The following is a 26817-nucleotide window of genomic DNA, read 5'->3' on the forward strand; positions in this document are numbered from 1 at the left end:
TTACACCTGGGGCACAGAGAGAACTCAGGACCTGGGGCACTCACACCCTGTGTCCACGTTACACCTGGGGCACAGAGAGAACTCAGGGCCTGGGGCACTCACACCCTGTGTCCATGTTACACCTGGAGCACAGAGAACTCAGGGCCTGGGGCTCTCACACCCTGTGTCCACGTTACACCTGGAGCACAGAGAACTCAGGGCCTGGGGCACTCACACCCTGTGTCCATGTTACACCTGGAGCACAGAGAGAACTCAGGGTCTGGGGCACTCACACCCTGTGTCCATGTTACACCTGGAGCACAGAGAGAACTCAGGGCCTGGGGCTCTCACACCCTGTGTCCATGTTACACCTGGAGCACAGAGAGAACTCAGGGCCTGGGGCTCTCACACCCTGTGTCCATGTTACACCTGGGGCACAGAGAACTCAGGGCCTGGGGCACTCACACCCTGTGTCCATGCTACACCTGCCTCACAGAGACAACTCCGCTGTGCCTCCTCTCTCTAGGTTCCCCAAGAGGTTAACAGCCCTGGAGTCAGTGTCCTCCCAAGGCGTGGCAGAACCTAGGACACGGGGCACACGTGGTGGCTGCTTTAGGGAGGGCACTGGGTTTTCCTTCCAAACAACACTCTCTTCCTTCCGTGAGAAACCAGTCTAAGGAGCTGGCGCTACGGTGCAGCCGGTTAGGCCACGCCTGCAAACCTGGCCTCCCCCGTGAGCGCCAGTCTGAGGCCCGACTGCTCCACTTCCTTCTTAGCTCCTCTTAAAGCACCTGGGAAAGCTGTGGAATACGACCCAAATGCCTGGACCCTCGACAGCCACGTGGGAGACCTGGATGGAGTCCAGGCTCCTGGCTTTGGCCTGGCCCAGCCCTGGCCATTGTAGCCTTTTGGGGAGTGAACCAGCAGAGGAAGATCTTTCTGTGTCTCTCCCTCGTTCTCTGTCATTCTGCCTTTCACATCCATACATTTATATGTATAATATATATATATATATAAAACACAGAAATCCTAACAAAAATCAGCCTACTTAAGCCTCTACTACTTCTAGAATCAGTTTGGTAAACTGTATTTTCCTAGAAATGGAATTTGCAGATTCAGGTTTTTAATGCACTTACACAGAATACACAGTAGTCTTGGAGTTTAAACTCGTTTTCTGTGCAGAGCGACCCCTGCCCTGTCACTCCCAGACGTCCACTGCTGAACTCGGTACATCACCCGCCAGCTACCTGTGCTCCCGCCCCCACCATGAGGGGCCTCACAGAGCCTTCCTGCCGCCCAGGACTCCCGAGAACAGTGTCCAGTGTCCCAGCAAGGCCCTCAGACTGCCCCAGAGGGCCACAGGGAGGCGCTCAGGTCCCCTACCGCACGGGGCTTGCACCCTAAGTCTTCTCTGTCTGGTGCCAGTATCCCCGAGGTCCCGGATGAAGCAAATCCTCATTCTGCCCCGCCCTCCTGCTCCTCCTGGCTCTCCCTGCCACAGCACCTCCCTCCCCAACCTGGCGCACAGAGCTCCTCCTGGCCCTGCCGGCCGTGAACCGCGGCTGCACTCCCACAATTCACCAAGTCCGACAGGGCCGCGGCCACTGCACCTGTCTCTCTCGGCACCGTTACTCTGTGATCCACGGGCAGCACAGCCTGAGTCACAAGCCTGGCAGACGTCCACTGAATGACTACGCGCAAGAACTGCGCGGGAGGTGACCTCACCTCATCACCTGCCAGCCACAGCGCGGCAGCCCCCAGCGTGGAAGTCCCGCCTACCCCTGGTGAAAGGCCCACACGGGCCTCCCCCGCCCCAGCGGTGTTGCCAAGGACACCAAGGCCCCAACCCCGCCCCTGTGCGGAGCAGGCGGCCATGCTGGTGCCTGCTGGACCACACAGCGAGCCCAGCCTCAATAGTTCCCCACGGCCACACTCAGGCTGCCTTTTCATCCGAGACACGGTCAGGAGGGAAAACATGGAAGTGGAGACAAGGAATCAGAGTGAGTAGGAGACGGACGGGAGCAGGGTTGACGTTCCCACCAGAGGAAGGCCCCGGCCATCCCACACCCACAGCCACACTGGGCTCCCACACCAGCCGCCTCTGTGGAGCAAGACACCCGTCAGACCTGAGTGGCGTGGGCCCCGCTCTCCTGCCCCCACTCCTCATGGGAATCAAGCAGCCCCAGGGGTGGCCAGCACAGCTGACAACCAATCAGAGAGAGGTGGCCCCTGTGGCTCGCCCCGACACGGGCGCTGTGTGGCCTCCACTCACCCATGCTGCACTGCGCCCATTTGCCTTCCAGGGGCCACTCCAGCCGCCCCGCTGGCCCAGTCCAGTCTGCCCAGGCGCGGCGGGAATGCCTGGCAGCAGGGGCTGGTGGCCAGGTGACCGCCTCTCGCTTCTTCTCCTTTTTGTTCTGTTCTTGGCAACCTGGAGGCCTGGTCAGGCACCTCAGGTTTCCCAGCCGCACCTCGTGGCAGCCGGGTCTCCTGCCCAGCAGGTGGCGTCTGGGCCTGGCTCACCGTGGGGTAGGAGGGGATCTCTGCTTTGCCGGTTCTCCGTTCCCCAGGGCTGGCAGGAGGGGCACACGGACCCCTGCAGAGTAAACCACTGAACCAGGGTGGCAGCCAAGGAGAGGCCGCCTCTTAGGACAGCTCAGGTTCCCAGGCAGTAAGTCCGACCTTGAATCCACCTTGCCCATCACCGGTTCCATGCAAGACGGGGTGTCTGCAACCCTGGCTCCCTGCTCAGTGTCTAAACCTTACAGCCTGCGGTTTGGAAACCAAAGGCATCATCAAAGTCACTAAGTATTCACGTAACAACGAAGCGGAGGGAGAACAGATGGGGTTACCCGGCACTGGGCGGTCCTGAGCTGTGCACAGGGTGTGCCTGGCCAGGCCCCTCCGTGAGGGTGGGGCTGTTCCCACTTTGTTTATAGTTAGCAGGAAGGAGTTAGACCAGGAAGGTTCAATAAGGAGGCAAATCCAAGTAAGGAACATGAGCAAATCCCAGAAACGTAAACCCACACAGAACACAACAACCCAACGCCAGAGCTTACAAAATGCACCCAAGCAACCACGCTGAAGGACCATCCTCGGATCCTGAACAGAGAAGCCGCACGAATGAATGATGTTCGGGCAACCGCAGCGACTTCCAGAGAACACAGGACGGGGCAGGGGCAAGAGCCCGCGTGGCACAGAAGCCGCCCGAGGCTGCCTTGGCCACGAGGCCACGGCGCCAGCCACAGCCACAGCCACATGTGAGAACCGCACTTCAGCTCTGAGGCCTTTCCCAAACACACATACGCCCAGCACAGTCACGAGAAATCCAGCACACAACCCCCGGCGGCAGCACAGCCTCCTACGTGGCCAGCACCCCTCAGGTGCGTCCCATTCGCCAGGCCAAGGGGCTTCTGAGGGACCGTCACCAAGTGTCCTCTGGAATCCTGGGCAGAAAAGAAACCTTACAGGAGTTCACGCGGGAGCGGGATGCGGAGGGGGCCGTGCGGGCGCCTGTGAGCCCAGGGACCACGCCTGCCGAGCCACAGTCTGCGGAGATAGAAACGGCAGGGACAGGAGCTCAGGACTCAGACAACCAAACCCGCACAGGAGATGCCCGGCTCCTGCCAAGACCTCAACCAGGAACCCAGGAGAAAACGTCTGTGGCCTCAGATTACGCAGAGAATTCTTACTGACGACCTAAAGCCCAGTTCACGAAGAACAAACTAAAATCAGACTTCATTACAATGAAAACAGCCGCAGTCTGGGGAAAGATTTGAAACATCGCCTGATGGCAGCTCGCAGGGCGACGTGGGCAGAACTCTCAAGGCAAACGCAGACGTGGCGGGGGGGGGGGGGGGTGCAGCGGCTTAAGCGTTGCTTGCAAGACCCACGGGCTGCGCTGAGTCCCACCTGCTCCACTTCCCAGCAGCTTCCTGCTAACGCACCCTGGGAGGCAGCAGTGATAGCAAGGATCTGGGTCCCTGCCGCCCACGTGGAAGACCTGGGTGGGACTCCTGACCCCTCCCTTCAGCCTGGCCCAGGCCCCGCTGCTGCCGGCATTTGGAGAGTGAGTAAGTAGATGGGAGAGCCCTCTGTCACTCGCTCTGCCTTTCAAATAATCTCTAAATACACACACCCACACATACCCACTCACCCATACCCACACCCACACACTCACCCCCACCCACCCATACCCACATCTCCACCTCCACCCACCCACACACCCACCTCCCCCCACACCTGCACCCCCACACACCCATACCCACACCCACACATACCCACACCCCCCCACCCCACCCACCCATACCCACACCCCCCCACACCTCCACCCCCCACCCCTCCACCTCCACCCCCACCCACCCATACCCACACACACCCACACCTCCACCCCCACCCACCCATACCCACACCCCCACCCACACACTCACACCTCCACCCCCACCCACACACACCCACCCACCCACACACAACACAGAGAAGCAAAGAAAAACAGGTCAAAGGCTTGAGCAGACACGCTGCTACAGAAGTCGGAGCAGCCAGCAATCCCTGGAAGGACGCTGGGCTTTGTCAGCTGCCGCAGAAAAGCAGATTCAGACCCCTGCACGTCCACAGGAGCCTAAAATGACGGCAGGGTACAGGGGAGCTGGCGTCCGGCACGCTGCGGAGGGACACAGAAGGGCCCGGCTGCGCAGACACCCCCGGTTCCCACAAAGACTGACCCACAGCTCACTGTGCGGTCCCGGGGGCCCCCCAGGAGCGCAGGCCTGTGCCCCAAACACACTCGGCCACGAGTATCCTCACAGCTTTATTTACAAATAGCCCACAGCTGGAAATAACCCAGCGCACACGACCACAAGAAGGGGTAAGAAAGCCACGTCCACACACAATCGGATGTCATTCAGCAACTTCTGAGAAGCATGAATGAATTCCAAGTGCTCATGCTGAGTGAGAGGAGCCAGTACAGGGAGGCCCGCGTGGTGCGGCTCCTCTTGCTGACACTCTAAGAACAGGGCCCAGCGGAGAGTCGGCACGGGGTCGGGCGGCACAGGGAGCGACCCCCGGAGAGGCCCGTGGGACCGGCTCCCTTGAACGCGGGCCCCGGAGGGAACAGGGCGCTCCTCGTTCCAGCAGACCTGCACACGGGAGGGGCTGCGAGGTGCGCAGCAGGCGCACGTGAGACGCTACACGGTGAGCCCGCCGTCCGAGGAACTGACCCGCGGGGAGGCCCTCCTTCAGCCTGGTCGCCCAGAGCAGGCACCATCTGGAGGGCACTGCAGCACGGGCACCCACGGCCCAGCCCTGACCCCCTGGGCCGCAGCACGGGCACCCACGGCCCAGCCCTGACCCCCTGGGCCGCAGCACGGGCACCCACGGCCCAACCCTGACCCCCTGGGCTGTAGCATGGGCACCCACGGCCCAGCCCTGACCCTCTGGGCCACAGCATGGCACCCACGGCCCAGCCCTGACCCCCTGGCTCTAGAAATCAACAGGCCCTGGGAAATGAAAGGGACCACGGGTCTGAGGCTGAGCTCAGCTGCAAGTCATTGAGAGGCCCTGCAGTGCAGGCGTCACTTCCAGAGAGAGCCCCTCCTGGGACGGAGGGGACAGGGAGACAAGGACGACACTCACAGCCTCACCCACTCGCGCACAGCACCCCTGAGGGCGGGGCTGGGGCTCAGGGCAGGCTCTGTGAGTGGCCTCTCCCTCCTTCCCCCTGGCCTGTGCTCCGTGGCCGTGTGCATCACACGCCTTGTCCACAGTCAGATGACCGAGAGACTGGAGCAGCAGAGAGACAGACTTCCTGAGCCCTCTGAGAAGTGCCCCGTTTATGAGCCTGGATCCTCAGTGAACCTGCGGAGGTCGACAGGAATGACCGAAAGGAACCATTTCTGTTTAGCAAGAAACTGGCGGAGCAAGCGGCATGAGATCGGCCCCTTTCTTCCCCCAGGACCCGGCTCTCTGCAGGCCACGGAGCCATTTCCACGCAGGTTCCGACCCTTGTGACAGCTGCTGGAGGCAGGGACCCGGGGTCAGGGAGGCCAATGACAACGCGGGCAGTGACAGGGCCGGCGAGGCTGATGTGAGTCAGGGGGCTCGGCCTTTCAACCCCAGTGCCGGGGTTCTGGCCAGTCTTTCCAGGCGGTCATTGTGCATCAGCGGCGACTGAGTGGACAGCAAGCGGAGGCTCTGCTGGGGTGCACAATATTCTGGTCATCACTGCAGAGCACAGCAGCCATGCTCACTACTGGCGAGGCTGAACAGGGGTCAAGGGTCAAGGTCATCCTTAGATGAGCTGAGAGAAGGCGGCAGTCGGTTCCCAGCCTCAGGAAGACCAGGAGAGGCCGGCGCTGTGGCGTAGCGGGGAAAGCCGCTGCCGGCAGTGCTGGAATCCCACACGGGCACCGTTTTGGGTCCCGGCTGCTCCACTTCTGATCCAGCTCTCGGCTGTGGCCTGGGAAAGCAGTGGAGGATGGCCCAAGTCCTTGGGCTGCTGCACCCACATGGGAGACCCGGAAGAAGCTCCTGGCTCCTGGCTTCGGATCGGCCCAGCTCTGGCCATTGCACCACAGAGCGCGGACTGTTGGATGAGACAGGCCTGGCCAGAGTGCCTACTGATGTATTCGGTGCTGTCCAGGCTGGCCAGCACCTGGGGCTAAGGGTCAGTGAGGCTGCGGAACAAGGCCTGTGGGCTGGGCACGGGCTGGGGGCCGCGTCACAGGACGACAGGCAGGTCTTGGGGGTGGGACAGAAAAGCAGGCAGAGACAGCTCGGCTTTAAGTCCTTCACGCCCTCGTCCCGCCTACTTCCCAGGGGAGGGAGCGCCCGCTCCCAAGCTCTGACTCGGCTGACCCCGCCTTCCTGCCGGCACAACTCCAGACCAAGCCTCGGACGCCGCCCACCCAGGGTTCACTGCACCAGGCCGGCCGAGGAGCGAAAGACTCCACGCAAAAGCCCTGGCCACAGGGCACTCCACAGGTGTGCACACACACACGCATGTGCACACAGCGGGCAGGCTGAGGCCTGGTGTGCAGTCTGCCTCTCCCCGCTGGCTCCTCCCTCCGGACCGCAGACAGGGCTCAGTCTGTTCTGGAATGAGCTCACCCTCGAGCGGCTGACCAGGGCCTGGCCCCCTTCCTGTCCCCTGCCAGCTGGCGTGACCCCATGTGCACACACACGCATGGCCCCATCTCTGCACACATGCACGACCCCACCTCTGCACACGTGTGCGACCCCATCTCTGCATACATGTGCACGACCCCACCTCTGCACACACATGCGCGACCCCACCTCTGCACATGTGTGCGACCCCACCTCTGCACACACGTGCGCGACCCCATCTCTGCACACGTGCGCGACCCCACCTCTGCACACATGTGCGCGACCCCATCTCTGCACACGTGCGCGACCCCACCTCTGCACACACGTGCGCGACCCCATCTCTGCACACGTGCGCGACCCCACCTCTGCACACACGTGCGCGACCCCATCTCTGCACACGTGCGCGACCCCACCTCTGCACACACGTGCGCGACCCCATCTCTGCACACGTGCGCGACCCCACCTCTGCACACACATGCGCGACCCCACCTCTGCACACACGTGCGCGACCCCATCTCTGCACACGTGCGCGACCCCACCTCTGCACACACATGCGTGACCCCACCTCTGCACACGTGTGCGACCCCACCTCTGCACACACGTGCGCGACCCCATCTCTGCACACGTGCGCGACCCCACCTTTGCACACACGTGTGCGACCCCATCTCTGCACACGTGCACCTGAGCATAGACTGCCAGGCACACAGGCCCCTCTGAGATAGAGTAACACCCCCCCGATTCTGGAACCTTCTCTGTTCTGGACACAGCCCCTTGCCCATCTGTTCTCTCTTCCACTGCCCCCACAGAGGGGCCCTCTGGAGCCCTCCCTGGCCTCTGAACCTTTTTCCGTCTCTGGTCCTCCCAGGCAGCCTGTCCTACGCCACAGGCCACGGCACCAGCGCCTCCTGGTGGCCCCTGCAGCGTGCTAGTGGGGTCTCACCAGGCCATGACCTCCCCCACAGCTATCGGGCGCCCACCCTGTGGCTCTGTGCTGCTGTATCCCAGCCCATCCAGTCCACCCTCCTGGGGACGCTCTCCCTCCACCTGTCCATATAACCTGCTGGACACCAGGCCAGCCCACACTGGGAAAGCGCAGCTCAGTCCTTCGTTTCCTTGTTGGAAGCTACCCAGCCACTGCCGCAGCCGAAGGAAAGCCCAGAGTCTCCTCCTGGAACCACACGCCCGCCACTCGGACACCCGGCTCCCTGAGCTGTGGGCCCTGCCGGGACCAACCCTGGGGCTTTTGCACCCGTGCCCGCTCCAGCCACCTCCACATCCCCTGACCCTCCGCCCCAGCTCCCGTCTGCCGTCCACACCCGACGAGGCCCTTCACAGCTCAGGTTCAGCACACGCACAGCCCCGACAGGATCGCATGGCCCTCCACCTGCACACCCACGGCCTGCCCCCGCTGAGGACGGGGTGCGGCCCCACAGTGGAGGGCTTCGCCATCTGTGACCATGTCCCCAGCTGACTGTGGGCCTGCTGAACCAGAGACAGGGCGGCTGACCCCAGAGTCACCACAGGTGTTGGCTTAGCGTCTGAGCCCAGGGACGCTGTCTGAGCGGGGCCCAGGAGGGGTGAGGAGTTGGGGACCGACGCCAGAGCAGCGGGCAGGGCTCGGCAGCCAGGTGCGGAGGAGACCCGCTCGGTCTTGGCAGACGAGGGGCAGCGGGGCAAGTGCAGGTGTGCGGCAGGGCAGGAGATGCAGGGAGACGAGCGCACCCCTGCCAGGGCCTGGCCCAGCCCACACATGGCCTCCCGCAGCCCTGGGCAGCTCAGCAGTCACGCCATCGGGGTGGGCAGCCCAGGTTCAAAGAGCAAAGCTGACAGAGGCACGGGCCCGGGTCACACGCACGTGGAGGACAGACGGGGCTGGGTACTCACGCTGTCCACGGCCAGGATCTTGGCCCAGATGAAGACGAGCAGAGGCCGCAGCTCCCGGGCCGAGCTCTGCAGCAGCTTCAGCACGTAGGGGAAGATGCCGACCGACAGGGCCTGCGGGGAGGGAGGGGTGAGTGCGGCCGAGCGAGGCTGCACACCTGCCTGCCTGCCTGCCTGCCAGGAGCTGCCTGCACAGGTGGCGGGGAGGGGCTCCCTCCGGAGTTCTGCCTTTGATCTTTTCTTTTTTTTTTTTTTAAGGTTTATTTATTTGAAAGTCAGAGCTACACAGAGAGAGAGGGAAAGGCAGAGAGAGAGAGAGAGAGGTCTTCCATCCGCTGGTTCACTCCTCAATTGGCCGCAACAGCCAGAGCTGCGCAGATCCAAAGCCAGGAGCCAGGAGCTTCTTCAGGGTCTTCCACATGGGCACAGGGGCCCAAGGACTTGGGCCATCTTCCACTGCTCTACCAGACCATAGCAGAGAGCCATATGGGAAGTGGGGCAGCTGGGTCTCAAACCGGCGCCCATATGGGATGCCAGCGCCTCAGGCCAAGGCATTAACCCACTGCGCCACAGCGCCGGCCCCACCTTTGTTCCTTTAAGTTGCCAGGCACTCCCACCTCGACTGGTCTCAGAGGCCAGGCAGCCTAGGGGCAGCTATTCTCATCCAGAACGGGGTGCTCCGTGCCCGGAACCCACGGTCCTTGCCCTCACACGGCCCTGCTACTCTCTCAATACAAGGTCTGGCCCCTTGACAGTGATGCTGACGCGGCCGAAGCCTCGGGAGAAAGCGCCTGTCCTGGCGAGGAGGCAAGGGGCCTCTGGTCTTCCCCGTGGCTCTCGGGGGCTGGGCTTCTGCGTCTCTCGTCTGCTCTCAGAGGCAGGGAGATGAGCGAGAGGTAGGAGCCAGGGCGTGCACACAGTGGGGCAGACTGTTTCCACTGTCACCACGCCCCCATCTCAAAGTTGTGGGAAGTCTGACGATGTCCCCAAAGTACTCCCGCCAGTAAGTGGGGTCCCTGCAGCCCGAAGAGGGGAGGGCAGGATGACCGGGGTCAGCGTCCCTGCCCTTTCACGCCCACAGTTGGTATGGAATGAGCACTGCGTATCGCTGGGTGGGGGCTCAAGTCCTCATCTGAGGGCCGAGGTCCAGACCTGCAACACCTCACCACCCAGGGTCTGTCCACACCCGGCACAGGGGAATTCTTCAAAGAACCCAAGTTCACAAAGTTCACTTCATAGGGAGTGGGAGCTTGGGTGTGAGGCCAGCTCTGGATCCTGGCTCCTGCTGCCCACGCGGGAGAGCTGGACCGAGCTCCCAGCTGTGGCTTCGGCCCGGGCAACCGTGGACAGCTGGGCAGTGAACCATCAGATGGAAGCTCTGTCTCTCTGCCTCTCAAACTAAAAAAAATTCCCTTTCAATGAGGCCCTGGAAAGGAGACCCTGCAGGAGCGTTAGCAGCACCCCCCCCCCCCCCCCCAGTACCAGCAAGCTCTGCCACGTGGACCACCTGCTGCCGGCCGCGGGCGGAGCCGGGAGCCGCGCAGCCTCAGGAGAAGCGCCCGCGTGCGGGGGCTGGGTAACGCTTCCCAGTGTCAGGTTCGCTCTCATCCTTCAATGCTGGCCCATACAGAGGGAACTGAACGTGCACAGGCAGAGACAAAGCCACGGGCCTCACACGTGCCCCTCAGCCACGTCCCAACTCGGCTGAGAGCGCCCTGGCCCCAGCGCCCGCCACCACCCCCCACCCTGCACCTCACAGACTGTGAAGCAAACCTCGGTCGCGTGGCTTCACTTGTGAACATCAGCTGTGTCCCCTACACCCAGCACCCCCGTCACAAGAACGTGACCCCGATGCAATTATTGCACAGCTCTTTAACTCCCGAGACCCAGGACACGCGCACTGTCCAGCTGTTCCCGCCTTCCCCACACCCCGCCCCCTGCGGCGGATCCGAGGGCGGACCACGTCGGCCTGTGTTCTGCCACCCTTCTCTGCCTCGCGCAGCCTTTCCCCTCTGCGAACGACGCCCGGCCAGGGAAGCATTTCAGAAGGACGGCCCGAATCAGGGGAAAGGTCACAGGGAGTGGGACTCAGACGCCTCCCAGGAGAACTGCCACGCCGGCCCGGTTCCCCGGCGTCGGTGGGTGGGATATGCTGGGGGCCGCTGTCCGCATGACGCCAGCATCCCACATGGGCACCGGTTCAGGTCCCGGCTGCTCCACTTCTGATCCAGCCCCCTGCTAATGCTCCTGGGAGAGCAGTGGAAGACGGCTCAGGTACTTGGGCCCCTGCACCCACACAGGGGACCCTGGCCCAGCCCTGGCTGTTGTGGCCATCTGGGGAGTAAACCAGCGGATGGAAGATTCTTTCTGTCTCTAACTCTTTCAAACAAGCAAATAAATCTTAAAACAAACAAAAAAGTGCATGCCAGCAATGCTCCCCTTCTTGCAAACACTGATGGAGAAAAGAAAGGGAAAATGAACGCCCCCAACCCCGTGGCCCCGGGGGCCCCAGGCTCCTAGAGTTCCGCCCCAGCGTCTCACGATCTGGCGGACGGCCCAGAGGAAGCCCAGTCCTGAGCAAGCGCCTGTGCCCGGCTCTGGATCACGAGCTAAGCTCACGACTGGAATGCAGGCCAACGCCGATGGCACGCACCAGGCTCACCGCCCAGGGGCCCAAGTCCAGGAATCTTCCCAGCAGATCCAAGGCTCTCAGCCGGTGCACTTGGCTTAACAGCACCTGGAAGACAGAGAAGCCGCGTCACAGGCAGTCTGGCCACACGAGCCGCGCCGTCAGGTCACTCAGCCCGCGCCGGTGCCCCTCCTCCACACGTCGCCGCTCCAGACAGCCTAAGGAAGCAAGCGGCACCTCGTCCGCACACGGGACACGTGCTCACCACAAAAGCAGGTTTTAGCTGGCACTGTTCTCTGCGTACGTCAGCGTGCTCCTCAACGCCTCGTGAGCTGGGTCACGGACTGGACACGGCCCCGCGTTGCTGGCCGAGCCCCGGCCACACCCCACCCCAGCAGGGCTGTGCTCAGGGTACCCAAAGGCACTGCACGATCTCCCACTGAGTGCGGCTGTCACAGCAGTGCCCAGGGAGTCCCCTGACGGGTGCAACCCCGCACGGTCAGTGCCTCGCTGCCCAGGGTCACTGAGGTTGAGAGGGTCACAGGTGTGCGGTGCAAGGCCTGAGGGACGGCAGCGGGTGGGCAGCTGGGGTCAGGCAAGAGGAGAGGGAGAGGGCCGTGCCCGCTCGGGCAGCAGCACCGCCCATCTGCACATCATCACCCGGTGGAGTGGGCGGCAGGTTCTCGTGCGCTGGTGATGCTGACAGAGTCTGGTGGAGCGGCGGGCGCGGGTGACACGGGGTGATGTGGGGTGACGCGGGGTGATGTGGGGTGACGCGGGGTGACGCAGGGTGACACAGGGTGAATGCGGGGTGACGCGGGGGTGACGGGGGGTGATGCGGGGTGACGTGGGGATGATGTGGGGTGATGCGGGGGTGACGTGGGGTGACACGGGGTGACGCGGGGGTGACGCGGGGATGACGCGGGGTGACATGGGGTGATGCAGGGGTGACGCGGGGATGATGCGGGGTGACACGGGGGTGACGCGGGGTGATGTGGGGTGACGCGGGGTGATGCAGGGGTGACGTGGGGTGATGTGGGGGTGACACGGGGGTGATGCCGGGTGACACAGGGGTGATGCAGGGTGACGCGGGGGTGATGCAGGGGTGACGCGGGGGTGATGCGGGGTGACGCGGGGGTGATGCCGGGTGACGCAGGGGTGATGCAGGGTGATGTGGGGTGACGCGGGGGTGATGCAGGGTGATGTGGGGTGACGCGGGGTGATGCAGGGGTGACGTGGGGTGATGCAGGGTGATGCGGGGTGATGTGGGGGTGACGGGGGGTGATGCAGGGTGATGTGGGGGTGATGCGGGGTGACGTGGGGTGATGCAGGGTGATGTGGGGTGATGTGGGGGTGACGGGGGGTGATGCAGGGTGATGTGGGGTGATGCGGGGGTGATTCAGGGTGACGTGGGGTGATGCGGGGGTGACGAGGGGTGATGCGGGTTGATGCGGGGGTGATGTGGGGTGACACGGGAGTGATGCGGGGTTATGTGGGGTGATGCGGGGTGGGTCTGAATCAGAGCCTAAGCCCTGGCTTCCTGTAACTGCGGCTGTGGGCTGCCAGAGCTCCTGGAAGTGGTGTTCTGTGGGGCAGGCTGTGGGCTCTGGGCTCAAGGAGCCCTGATTTCAACTTGGCCTTTTTGCTTCCCAGCTGCGTGGCTTGAACTATGAACTCCTAGACGCTTTGGCTTCCTCATCTAGAAAAATGGAGACAATAACGTCTGACGTAAGCTTTTTCTCAAAGTCAGAGGAGATCAAGTCCAAGAGGACTTCACAGTCTGTGGAATGTGGACCTGAGAGGGAACGTGAGCCCGCAAGTTCAGATCCCTTGTGAGCGATGAGGTGAGGCCCGAGGCTGTGGCACGGCGGCCCCTGCATACCCTCATGGTGTCACCTCACCGGCCGAAGACACAAACAGGGGTTGGGAAGGCGGCGAGCTGGGACCTCGCTCTCCTGCGGGACTCTCCCAGGAGCGCTGTCCCTCCTCTGCCCTCCGCCCTCCGCCCTCCCGAAGCGCCCCTGCCTCTGCCCCTGCTGCCTGGCCCAGTCTGCTCCTGCGGGACCCCTCCCCTCTGACTGTGGACCGGTGAGGCCGCATTTCCGCTCCCGTCCCGAGTCTTCCGAGAAATCCTTCAGGATGGAGCCCCGCTCCGGCCCGCAGCTGCCCTGGGGCGCAACGCTGGCTCCTCTCTCACGCCGCCGGCCGGAGCCCCTGAGCTGGAGTCGGCGATGGCGGCGGTTGTCGCCTGCCCTCCCCTCCTCTCAGGCCAGGAACAAGGCGAGCTTGCTCCTTGCAGCCTGCTGGGGACGGTCGGCTGCCGTGGGCTCTCCCGTGAGGGGCGCGGTCCCCGCCAGGCACTGGACGCTGGCGCTTGCTTCAGTCGTGGCAGGACTGGGCTGCTCCGACAGAGCTGTCACACCGAGGTCTCCCCATCTTAACGCCTAAACCAGACTCTGTCTGGACAGGCTGCAGCCGGTTCCTGCAAGGCTTTCTCGACGCGAAGCACGTCCTGTGGTTTCGAAGCTGCTCCTACGTGACGCGTGCGGGTGTTCCAGGACACCCACAGCAGCGAGGGGTCATGCACGCCCCTGCCCCCGCCCGCACTCCCTCCCACAGTAGCTGCCCGAGGCTCTGGTGTCTAGAAGCTGCGGGGGTGGGCAGGGTGGTCCCAGCCCGGGGGAGACCTGTCCACGCAGAGGCTCAGAAGTCTATGAAGCCCGTGGGGACAGACTGTGGACCCCCCCGGCACCCTGCTCGCAGGGCAACGCTGCTTTTCAGGGGCACAACCGCGACAAGGGACAGCAGGCGCAGGGAGAAAGCTGCTCTGCTCCATGCTGCCTTGGGCACGGCCACGGCCTGCACCGCCACCGCTGTGCCCGCTCCCCCAGCACGGCCACGGCCTGCACCGCTACCACTGTCCCCGCTCTCCCGGCACGGCCTCTGCCTGCACCGCCACCGCTGTCCCCGCTCCCCCGGCACGGCCACGGCCTGCACCGCCACCGCTGTCCCCGCTCCCCCGGCACGGCCTCTGCCTGCACCGCCACCGCTGTCCCCGCTCCCCCGGCATGGCCACGGCCTGCACCGCCACCACTGTCCCTGCTCCCCCCGGCACGGCCACGGCCTGCACCGCCACCGCTGTCCCCGCTCCCCCGGCTCGGCCTCTGCCCTCTGCCCGATACAAATAGAAATTATTTTAAAAACAAGGACTTAAAAACAAAAGAAGCCCTGTTTCAGAGCACCCCGGGACCTGTGGGAATGCTGGATGCGTAACAGGGAAGTGAGCGAGCTGCTGAGGTTCCTTTAGTCTGTGGCAGCAGACTGGAGATTAGTCACGGCCACACGAATCCCGGTAAAACAGAGCTCACTGGCCCTGGGTGGGCAGAGGCAGACGCCGGGGAGTGTGGGTAGGGCCTGCTCTCAGGTCCCTGCCCTGCAGGCCTCACCCGGCAAACAGCCGGAGCTGCCGGAACCTTGGAGTCCCTGGTGCTTGGCACGCATGAAAGTGCCAGCTCAGGTGACCCTTCTGCCGGCCTGGTGATGGCCCGGTCAGGCCCAAGTCGCATTTGTAAACCAAACGCCGCCTGAGCATGAAGCGCTCAGCTGGTGTCGAGATGCGTGTCAGGCACTGAGCCCCATCCTCCCCGCGCTTCTCCAGCGTGGGGCTCGTCCTGCCGGGGCCTCCACGCACGCCCGGCCCTGCGCGGCTGCAGCCTCGGTGAGCTCCCCGGAGACTGCGGCGCCCAGCTGATGTCCACAGTAACAAGCCAGGGAAAACGGCACCTGCTCCCTACACGGTCTATGTGCCTCCGCACTTCTGCACGCACTCCTATCTTTAAAAGGCAGAGAGAGGGCGCCGAGGCCGGTCAGGAGAGGCGGGCCCACGCGTGCTGCAGCAAGTCTGCTCTAAGGGGAGAGGTCAGAGGCCGCGGCAGGCGGCGCAGCCCGTGTGGAAAGGCGTCCCTCAAGTGGCACAGCGAGACCTGCGGATACCGGGGTTCAGTCTGACCACGACACCGGCTCCCAAGATGAAGTGCAGGCAAGGCACCCCACGGCGGAGCGGGGGCGGAGCGGGAGCCGAGCCCTGGGCCACGAAGCCGGTGCTGCGCACTTGTCTCCCTGTACTCTGACAAGCAAAGACTCTCCCGCTGGGACCAGACCCCAGCTCCCCTCGCTGTGACGTTCCTCGTCCTGGCTTCAGCAGGTCGGCTCTGGCGGGTCGAGGGAGAGGGGACTGTAAATGGACATTCACCAAAGCCAAGGGAAGGCCACTGACAAAGGACTGTCGGGCGCTGGGCCTAGTGGCCGCTCCGGGGCCGGGTTCTCCCCGCTGTGGAAGCGACCGCCAGGCTGGCGGGACCTGCTGCTGACCACGTGGCCGCGGGGAGCTGGGAGCACGGCTCAGCCAAGCCCCAAACCCTGCTGCTGCCCGCCAGCTCCCTGCACTCACTCGGCTCTGACTGGCGTCCGGCGCTCTGTGTTTTGTTATTGTTGCAATTTCTGTTAGGAAATTCTGCTTGCTTATTGCTGACAGCTCCCCTTGCACACAAGGGAAGAGGGGACTTTGGCATTCTCTGCACGCTGTCACAGCAGCAGCAGTCACACACAGAGGAAGCACCCGAGTCTGCAGCAGGAGTGGCCCCGTCCTGTGTTGCCTGCCTGATTAGGGAGCCCCCGGGGGCAGGCTCCTGGGCCTTGGACAGTTCAGATGGACCTTCCCTGCTCTCAGCCCCGCCCTCTGCTGGCTGACATCCTCAGGGCCAAGTCCTGAAGGAGGCGAAATCGGCGACCAGCAGGAAGGAAGGCTGCCGTGTGCCTGGCTCTCGCAGAGTCGGAGCCACTCCGTGAGCAACGCTCCGGTCAGAGCGACGGCGCGTCCTTCCCGTGCGGTCAGCGCCTTGACCAGAAGGCACAGCCCTCTTGGAAGGCAGCAGCAGATGTCCTGACAGGTGGACGCCGGGACCCGTGTCCTGGCCTCACAGAGGCACAGTAGCCCGGTCGGGCTGGCTGCACCTGCTGCCTCTCAGAACTCGGGGCGCACCCTCCCTGTGAGCGGCACTCCTTAGCTGACTTGGGTTCAAATGCACACAGGCCTGTGGGGGCAGTCACTCCCTGTGGAGCAGCTTCCGGCCCAAGTTCAATGCCCCTGCCCCAACCACAAAACCACCCTGGCCAGCTTCTCTCGGAAGAGGTTATGAGACCTCAGTGTCACACGGACCAATGGATTTAAACTTACTTGGCAACACTGCAGAATCCAACAGCTTCTCACCAGCCGTGACCCAACCACACACTTTGCTGGAGACGTGCACACACTGCACGGGGTGAGCAAGGTCCCGAGGGGGCGCTCTGTAAGGAGCTCCAGGGCTGCCAGCTCCTCACCCACCAGCGTTAGCCGGGGCACCCACGGACCCGGCCTCCCAGCCCACGGACGGGCCGCGGTCTGCAGCTACCCACGACCTGGGCCACAGCAACGGCCGGTATCCAATGGCACCCCCGAGAACTGCGTTTCCTAAGGCAACCATAAACCCCGTGGGAAAGGGCCCGGGCGTGCCGTTGCACCAGTGACCCAGGGTGCCGGCCAGGACGCCACTGATGATCCAGTGGGGACGGCTTCTCCTCCTGGGACTGACACACCTCTCCGCCTTCCCTGCAGGCAGCGGCTCCACCAACGCCCAGAGCGCACACTGCAGGAGTTGGGGGTCAGGCCACCGTGTCCCCAGTCTGTATCTAATGGAGGGCAGAGGGCGGCTGTCACTGACACAGAAAGCCCTCGGGAACAGGTATGTAGCCAGCTGGCCAGGAGCTCAGCCACCACCGTGGAGGGGACTGGGGGTTCACAGGCCATGCACGACTGCACACACACACACACACACACACTCTCACACACACTCTGACACACAGTCTCTCTCACACGCACACACTCTCTCTGACACACAGTCTCTCTCACACACACACACGCTCTCTGACACACAGTCTCTCTCACATGCACACACTCTCTCACACACACTCTCTCACAGATAATACACACACTTTCTCCCTCTCACACACACACGCTCTCTCTGACACATACACACTCTGACACAGTCTCTCGCACGCACACACACACTCACACACACACTCTCTCTGACACACACACACTCTCTCTGACACACACACACTCTCTCTGACACACAGTCTCTCTCTCACACACACACACACTCTGGCACACACACACTCTCTCTGACACACAGTCTCACACACACACACACGCTCTCACACACACTCTCACAGATATACACACACTTTCTCCCTCTCACACACACACTTTCTCCCTCTCACACACACACACACACACATACTCTGACACACACGCTCTCTCTCTCTGACACACACTCTCTCTCTGACACACACTCTCTCTCACACACACACACACACACACACACACACACACAGTCTCAGGAGACCGAGCCTGCCGGCCTGCAAGGCTCTCGCTTCCTCCCAGGGGACACCGCGGCCGGCCGGGCCCTCCTGCAGAAACTCACCTGCAGAACAATGGGCAGCTGTTCGGGGGGGTTTCTGTTCTCCACGCCCATCGTGAGCCACACCTGGAAGGCGGTCAGCTGCTCAGCGAAGAACGGGCTGTGCTGTGGGGCAGGCAGAGGGGGAGCTGGTTAGCGACCCAGCGTGGCCTTCACGCACCCGGCACCTCCAGACGCAGTCTGCCCTCGCCCTTCACCACCCCCGTCGTCACCCGAGGAGGCTGTAGGCCTGCACACGCAGGTGGCAGGAGGAGACGGGGCTACCCGCGGCTATTACATGGGTAGAGCTGCCAGGGGTGAGCAAGTCCCCATCGTGGTTATGAAGAGAGGGGGTCACGGGGGACCCCGAGGCTTTCAGCCTGGGAGATGCCGAGACGCGGCCTCAGGCCTGCTGAGCTGACCACATCCGTGGGCGTCCGCGGGAAGCCGCTGCGGCCGGGGGCTCTGGGAGGCTGCAGTTTTGGGGGGAAGTCGGGGTTTCGGGTTTTGTGCAGGCATCACTGGCGCACTGATTCTTTTCTCTTTCAAGTTAGTGAGAAACAGAAAGTATGCAGGACGGAACCTGCAGCTCCTCGATGCAAGGAGGGAGGTGGACCCGCCAAGGAGGAGGGGGCCTCCCTCACCCCTCCTCTCCTGCGAGAGCTGCCCTGCCACACCTGTGTCCCAGCCCAGGCCCCCACCTGCCACGGGACAGCCTGGGCGCCAGGGAGAACCAGGGGGTGGCGGCATCAAAACTGGCGACGCCTGGGAAGCAGAAGTGACGGCCCAAGTGCTTGGGTTCTTGCAACCCACGTGGGAGACGTGGGTGGAGCTCCAGGCTCCCGGCTTCAGCCTGGCCCAGCTCTGGCTTTTGCAGGCATTCGGGGAATGAGCCAGTGGACGGGAGAACTCGCTCACTCTCTTTCAAAGTGAAAAAAAACAAAAACTGGGTTGGGCAAGACCAAGATTAAGGACGAGCAGCCATGGGCTAAGCAGCTGAGGTCATGGCCGACTAAGGACGGCCCCAGGCTTGGGCAACAGCGGGTCTGGGTCCAAAACTTCGTGGAGGAGCCAGACACTCAGACCCAGGAACTCAGTGCAGAGGGAGAGACGCGCGGCGGCTGGCCAGGAAGCGGACCAAGAAACACGTCTTGCTGTTGCCGCTTCTTTTCATTTTAAAGGCAGAGTTACAGGGAAGCAGAGACAGGTCTTCCATCCATTGATTCACTCCCTAAATGCCTGCAATGGCCAGGGCTGGGCGAGACCAAAGCCAGGAGTCTCCTCCCTGTGGGTGGCAGGGGCCAAGTTTATGTGGGCCATCTTCCACTGACTTCCCGGGCACATTAGCAGGGAGCTGGATTGGGAGTGGAGCAGCCGGGACGAGAGCTGGTGCTCATATGGGATGCTGGCCCTGCAAGCAGTGGCTTTACCCCCCGCGCCACACGCCGGCCCCCAGAGACACATTTTATAGCAGGGAGAATAAGGGCACACCGTGAGTTGGCGAGAAAGGTCCAGTGAAGCGGCCTCGTGCCGCAGGGAAGGCCTGGAGGACGTCCAGCAGGCGGGGGCCTGGGCTGGGACACGGGGGGGCGGGGCAGCTCTCGCAGGAGAGGCGGGTGGGGGAGGTGTGAGAGGAAGGGGCCCTGGGACGAGGGAGGCTGCACGAGCTCTCTCGTGGCTGCCTCCATGTTCTCAAGGAACCGCATGGGAGTGTGTGCGGGGAACTGGGGGCAGCACCCGCAGCCTCCTCGAGGAGGGTGGCCACAAACAAGGCCACAGTGGACCAGAACGCGTGGGCCTGGCTCAGAGTGCCCAGGGAGTGAGGCGCCTACCCACAGGTAAGTGGCTGAGGGAGGTCAGCGGTCCGAGGATTGAGAGCCACACTGGAGAGTGGGCGGGGCTACAGGGCCCGTCATGGGGACTGTGGGGAGGCCCACCTGCCCTTGAGCCAAGGTCATGGCCACATGACCAGGCCACCCACAGGAAAGAGCGGCCCGGCGAGGAGGAAGCCTGGGGCCTGAGCAGCCCAAGTCGGCCTCGCTCCGCCCTCCCCGGAAGCCCTGCCACTGCCCACGCAGCCCTGCCCTCCCTGAGCCTCAAATCGGAAGAATCGAGAACTGTGCATCTCCTGCCCCCACCGACTCTCCTCTCCTCCCTCCTGCTCTCCCCAGGGGGCGGGGACCCAGGGCACGGCAGGCTCGCAGCACACGCTCCACAGCGGAGGGCATTCCCACTCAGGACTCGACTTCGGCCAGGTCAGCAAGCCACGCTGTCAATGTGGAGGTGGAGAGGGCCCCCCAGAGTGACCGCTGCCTGCCAGTGGGGCTGCTCAAGTATGCTGGGAGCAGCCCCGTGGGAACCCTCCCCGAGTCAGGGAGATCGGATCATTCCATCCCTTGTGGGGAGCAACTCGGACTAGACTAAGTTACTGGAATTAAGACTTATTCTATGCATCTGCTCTCCCACAATATGGCGCTGGGAGAGGAGTAAACAACTTCTACACAGCTGCCTCCAGTTCAGCCAGTAACCTGCAGGAGCTGATCCTGACTGGAGGAGAGCAGCGTACTTGGCGTGTGGGTAGCAGAGTTGGGATTGGTGGAAGAGGACTATAAAGGAGGAGAGAGACAACATGCACCAGGAACATCTAAAGGGAACATCCGGATAACATCTGAGCAGCCCCCGAGAGAGCCGGCCGGCGGTGTGCCGCTCCCCCGCGGAAGTGGGGAAAGTGGCAGGGGGAGCCGCCCTTCCACGGAGGTGGAAGGGACGGTAGCCAACCCGGGAAGGACCAGCAGCAAACCCGGGAAGGGCCGAGCAGACAAAAGAACAGCGCAGGGTCCTGTGTCGTTCCTCCATGAAGAGGGGGAGCGACATAATGGTGCCGTGACTCGGATACGAAGCCTAGGAGGGAAGAAACGGAAGAAGTAGGAAAATACCGGAGAGAGAGACTAGGGAAGAGCCTAGGGAAAAGCCGGACGGAAAAAGTGCCGGAAGAAGTTAGGAGTGAAAGCTGGAAGAAACTAGACTCGGATACGGACTATGGCGGGGAAGCTAGGAGAAATCTATGGTTGAAAGCGAAAGTGAAAGCTAGAAGAAACTTAGACTCGGATACAGACTGTGGGGAGAAGCCAGGAGAAATGAGAGGGGAATACTGTTGGAAGAAAAGTTAGGAAACATACCGGGTAGAGAAAAATATGTTAGGGAGGATGAAGCCGCGGGGGCAGGCCGAAGTGGAGACGTAAGCTAGGTTGGGATTCGTCAAGTCAGCCCGGGGAACAAAAGGCGAAAAACTAAAACCAGAAGCGGAGACGCAAGCTAGGTTGGAATCCGTCAGATTAGCCCGGGGAGCAAAAGACGGGAAGCCAAACCGAAAAGCGGAGACATAAGCTAGGTTGGATTTCGCCAGGTTAGCCTGGGGAACTTAGACTGAAAACTAAACCAACCAATGGCGGAAACGTGAGCTAGGCTGTGATTCGCGGAAGCCGCTGAGCGCACAGAAAGCGCACGGGGCACAAGCGGAGAGAGCGCACGGGGCGCGAGTAGATAGGAAGTGTGGGGCTGGCGCGGAGGCCGTGGTGCGGGTGCGAAGGGCGCGGAGACCGCGGAGCGCACGAAGCCGGGAAGCCGCGCAGATGAGAGAAGCGTGGGCTGAAGCCACGCACAGCAGGGAAGCCGCCGCGGGGCGAGGCGCCGAGAAGCCGCGGGGATAAGAGAAACAGAAATTTAGAAGTAAAATGAGAGAAATAGGAATGCTGGCAGATAGAAGTAAAATAAGAGAAATAGGAATGCCCGGAGATAGAGAAATAGAGAAAAATAAGGCCTCCCCACAACACGGCAATGAGAGGGCTCGGATTCGGTCTGCCTGATTAGTAAGATGATAAGCACCTGCGGGCGGCTAGCAGAATATCCGCTGCAGGTCACCGAAGACAGGCACGTTATCAAAACCAATAAGTCTCCCCACAAGATGGCAATGAGAGGGCTTGGATTCGGTCTGCCTGATTAAGGCGATAAGCACTTGCAGGCAGCTCGAGCAGAGCATGCGCTGCAGGGCACCGAACACAGGCATGCATCAGCGCCTAAAAACCTCCTCTCAACATGGCGAAGAGAGGACCCGGATTTGGTTTGCCTGATTGGTAGGGCTTGTAAGCACCTGTGGGCAACTCCAGCAAGCAGAGCAGAGTGTGTGCCGTGGGGCACCGAAGACAGGCGCGTATCAACGCCAAAAAATAAAAAGAAAGGGGGAATTGTGGGGAGCAACTCGGACTAGACTAAGTTACTGGAATTAAGACTTATTCTAGGCCGGCGCCGCGGCTCACTAGGCTAATCCTCCGCCTAGCGGCGCCGGCACACCGGGTTCTAGTCCCGGTCGGGGCGCCGGATTCTGTCCCGGTTGCCCCTCTTCCAGGCCAGCCCTCTGCTGTGGCCCGGGAGTGCAGTGGAGGATGGCCCAGGTGCTTGGGCCCTGCACCCCATGGGAGACCAGGAAAAGCACCTGGCTCCTGGCTCCTGCCATCGGATCGGTGCGGTGCGCTGGCCGCAGCGCGCCGGCCGCGGCGGCCATTGGAGGGTGAACCAACGGCAAAGGAAGACCTTTCTCTCTGTCTCTCTCTCACTGTCCACTCTGCCTGTCAGAAAAATTAAAAAAAAAAAAAAAAAAAAAAAAAAAAAAAAAAAAAAAGACTTATTCTAGGCCGGCACCGCGGCTCACGAGGCTAATCCTCCGCCTAGCGGTGCCGGCACACCGGGTTCTAGTCCCAGTAGGGGCGCCGGATTCTGTCCTGGTTGCCCCTCTTCCAGGCCAGCTCTCTGCTGTGGCCAGGGAGTGCAGTGGAGGATGGCCCAAGTGCTTGGGCCCTGCACCCCATGGGAGACCAGGAAAAGCACCTGGCTCCTGGCTCCTGCCATCGGATCAGCGCGGTGCACCGGCCGCAGCGCGCCGGCTGCGGCGGCCATTGGAGGGTGAACCAACGGCAAAGGAAGACCTTTCTCTCTGTCTCTCTCTCTCTCACTGTCCACTCTGCCTGTCCAAAAAAAAAAAAAAAAAAAAAAAAAGACTTATTCTATGCATCTGCTCTCCCACAATATGGCGCTGGGAGAGGAGTAAACAACTTCTACACAGCTGCCTCCAGTTCAACCAATAACCTGCAGGAGCTGATCCTGCTCCTGATTGGAGGAGAGCAGCGTACTCGGTGTGTGGGTAGCAGAGTTGGGATTGGTGGAAGAGGACTATAAAGGAGGAGAGAGACAACATGCACCAGGAACATCTAGAGGGAACATCTATCTGAAGGAATACCTGTGCAGCCCCCGAGAGAGCCGGCCGGCGGTGTGCCGCTCCCCCGCGGAAGTGGGGAAAGTGGCAGGGGGAACCGCCCTTCCACGGAGGTGGAAGGATCGGCAGCCAACCCGGGAAGAACCAGCAGCAAACCCGGGAAGGGCCGAGCAGACAAAAGAACAGCGCAGGGTCCTGTGTCGTTCCTCCACGAATGGGGGAGCAACAATCCCTGCTCGCTCAATCAGTTTCTGTCTCGCGGATGGTCACGTGTCGTCCATTTCACACAGAGACGGACGCGGGGCCGGTGGTGCGGGACTGGCAATGCGGGCATCCCACACCGGAGCCCCAGCTCTGGTGCTAGCTGCTCCGCTTCTGCTCCCGCTCCCTGCTAATGCACGGGAAACAGGCGATTATGGCCCACGTGCCTGGGCCTGGCAGCCACGTGGGAGACCTGGCTCCTGGCTTCAGCCTGGCCCAGCTTAGGCGGCTGTGGCCATTTGGGCAGTGAGGCAGTGGATGAAAGACCTCTTTCTCTCTGTCTCTCCCCCTTCTCTGTTAAATACACAGATAAATAAATAAATCTTTTTTTTAAAAGAATGTTCAGTTATAAAAAAATCTTTTAAAAAGACAGAAAACCCCGACCTTTGCACTTGAACTGCCCCAGCCGTGCTGAGAGGCTGGTCAGACTCCCTGCGCCGGGCGGGGCTGGCGGGCAGGGCTGGCGGGCGGGGGGCACCAGCCCCTGAGTGCTCAGCACCTGCGTGACCTGCCTGGGCACCCCAGATCCGCCTCCCACACTGCACGCCGTCGGCCCCCGTGGTTGAGAAGCAGGCCTCTGCTGTGTGGTCAGCCCAAGCACTAGACGGGCAGGGGATCGGGCAGCACGGACACACACAGCAGGGTCAGAGAATCGCACAGCCCCGCCTCTTCTCTCATCTGCTGTCCCTGAGCTGGGCTGTGAGACACTGGCCACCTGTGACAGCTCTGTGGCTCTGAGGGGACAGCCGTCCACGGCTGCGTGGTCCACGGCACACCCACTCTCCCCGTGACAGCTCTGCTTCCCCAGAGAAAGCCCAATGCCCCAAGCTTCCCGCCGCGTCGGGATCCTCCTCCCGGCACCTCCAGAGTGTCCGCAGAAACGAAGACAAATGACCTTGGGCAGGCCGAGACCCACGCGGCGAACAGACTCGACACCTCCGGCAGAGGACGCCCGAGTCGGTGAACACGAATTTCGTGGGGTTAACTGAACGCTGTCACTTCCCACACCTATCTGACAGCGACTTATATTCTGGATCTTTCTGTGATTCTGATGATGAGGTTTTAAGATGAAGCCAGGCAGAGAACCGGCAAACTACTGAAACAAAGACTGGATTTAGTGAAGCTGCTACAGAGAATAACTTACAAAAACACAGAAAGAAAACAGGAAACAGGATCTCAAGACACCACCTACAGCCGAGGTGACGGCGACTTCCCCTGGGCCAAGCTACTCCCCACCCCAGTCTCAGCCAGGTCCTGGCAGGTCCTCTGTGGACACGAACACACGACAAATCCACCGGGAACGCAAAGGGCCAAGGGGACCTGGGCGACCTTGGGAAAGAACAAAGCTGGAGACGCGGACGCCTGCCTGCGACACGTGGGATGAAGACTGGGGCACTGGGCGGGGCGCAATGGGACCAGGAAAGAGCCCACCCGTGGACGGCGCTGGTTCCACGCGGACAGCCCCGGGCAGGCTGGGGGTGCCTGGAGGCAGTGTCGCTGTGCCTGCCCGGGGGCACACGACCAAACCTTCATCTCAGGGGAAGCAGATTTCCAACCGCGGGAGGCCGGGAGCCCTGGCCGGGAAAGACAAAAACTGGATTTTGTTAAACTAAGGAATTTTTGTTCACCAAGAAGAAAACACCAGGAAAGTGAGCTTGAGGCTCTCGGAGTGAAGAAAGTCACTCAGCATCCACACCCAGGGCTCTGCACAGCTGGGCGGACAGACGCCTGCAGAGCAGGGAGCAGCAGCCGAGACACCCGACGGTGTCCCAAAGAAGACACGTGTGTGGCCTGCAGAACAGGAAGTGACACTCTGCCAACCATCAGGGAACACCGCAGACGTCTCCAGGAAACGCCCCCCCACACTGCTCCACCACAGCCACGCAGCTCACAGTCTGTGGAGGGTGGGACATGTGTGTGTGCATGCGTGTGTGTGCGTGTGTGTGTGTATGTGAACGCCTCCCCATGCCGCTCCACCACAGCCACGCAGCTCACAGTCTGTGGAGGGTGGGACATGTGTGTGTGCATGCGTGTGTGTGTGCATGCGTGTGTGTGTATGTGAACGCCTCTCCACGCCACTCCACAGCAGCTACGTCACTGAACAGCAACACAGCTCACACAGTCTGTGGAGGGTGGGGCATGCGCACGCGTGTGTGTGCATGTGTGCATGTGAGTGTGCGCATGCGTGTGCGTGTGCGCATGCGTGTGTGGTGCGCACCCTACAGCCCCGAGCTTCACGCCTATGGGTGCTCCAGCAGAAGCATGCACCTGCGTTCTCCAGGCCTCCCGTGAGACTCGGCAGTGAGACAGGAGGGAGGCGTTTGCTGGCACGAGGGTGGGGGCTGGGAGCAGAAATCCGAGGCAGGGAAGGTAAATACTCCTCCAAGGCGTGCACAGAAGGAGGAAAACCGAGGCGAAACCCACCGCGAACAAGACGCCAACCTCTCCGACAGGAGCCCTGAGACCGAGTGCTCCATCTGCCTGGGCCTGGCCCGGCCACACTCTCCGCGACGGCTGCACCCCGGAAACGGAGCGCTGCTGCCCACAGCCCCGACCAGTGAATTCCGGCGCCCTCAGACGAGGGCAGCCTGCCTGGTGGACGAGCCCGCTCCAGCGCCGGCCGGCACCGCGTGCAGAAGCAGGGCAGCGGCAGCACCAGAGCGAGCGAGCAGGGCTCCGGGCTGCTCAGTTCCTGCCGCTCCACTCGGCTGCTGGCTGAGTGCGTGCGCTCAGAACCCTGGCCCGGCTGTGGGCTCCCGCTTCATGCAGGCTTGGTACATGGTTTCAAAGTAAAAAAACGAAAGGCAGCCTGCGCCTGTCAGTTGTTCCTCCCGCACCACCCTGCCCCGCGCTGAGCCCCGGTTTGGTGAGGTTATTCCCAAACACTGGCCCTAGCAGAACAGAAATGGACGGCACGCTCCGGAGAGGCCGCTGGCCCTGGAACAGGCTTTCCGACGACAGAAACCGCAGGACCTGACACGGCAGCAGACAGCCCCCCTCTAGGAAGGGCACCACCAAACCAGGCCCGGAGCGCGGCCTGGCTCTGCCCTTCCAAGGGGAGGGTGGGCCTGCAAGCTGCACTCTGGCTGAGCGGAGGTGGGCACCCACGGGCAGGGCCAGCACCCTGTGTGGCCACACTCTGTCCTCCACAGACGCCCAAGACGATGAGAGAAGCCTGTCCTCACGACGCCCCTCCCCCA

General features: G+C 62.2%; 1 protein-coding gene and 1 long non-coding RNA gene across 4 annotated transcripts in view; one reads left to right on the top strand and one right to left on the bottom strand.

Annotated features, from left to right (window-relative positions):
• RPTOR (regulatory associated protein of MTOR complex 1) overlaps positions 1–26817 on the bottom strand; it is a 342816-nt gene that overhangs the window by 63641 nt on the left and 252358 nt on the right. For all 3 annotated transcript variants that reach the window (XM_070060172.1, XM_070060173.1, XM_070060174.1), the window contains 3 exons: positions 18112–18213; positions 11615–11698; positions 8965–9075 (listed from right to left, as the gene is read on the bottom strand). In XM_070060172.1, the coding sequence (XP_069916273.1) occupies positions 8965–9075; positions 11615–11698; positions 18112–18213 (297 nt within the window). The remainder of the gene's footprint in view (positions 1–8964; positions 9076–11614; positions 11699–18111; positions 18214–26817) is intronic.
• LOC138845988 (uncharacterized) lies at positions 1749–18115 on the top strand. Its single transcript, XR_011383320.1, has 3 exons — positions 1749–1979; positions 13244–13434; positions 17244–18115. It is a non-coding gene; the product is annotated as an uncharacterized lncRNA (long non-coding RNA).

The sequence above is a fragment of the Oryctolagus cuniculus genome, chromosome 17 (assembly GCF_964237555.1).
Source record: "Oryctolagus cuniculus chromosome 17, mOryCun1.1, whole genome shotgun sequence".
Taxonomy (NCBI): Eukaryota; Metazoa; Chordata; class Mammalia; order Lagomorpha; family Leporidae; genus Oryctolagus; species Oryctolagus cuniculus.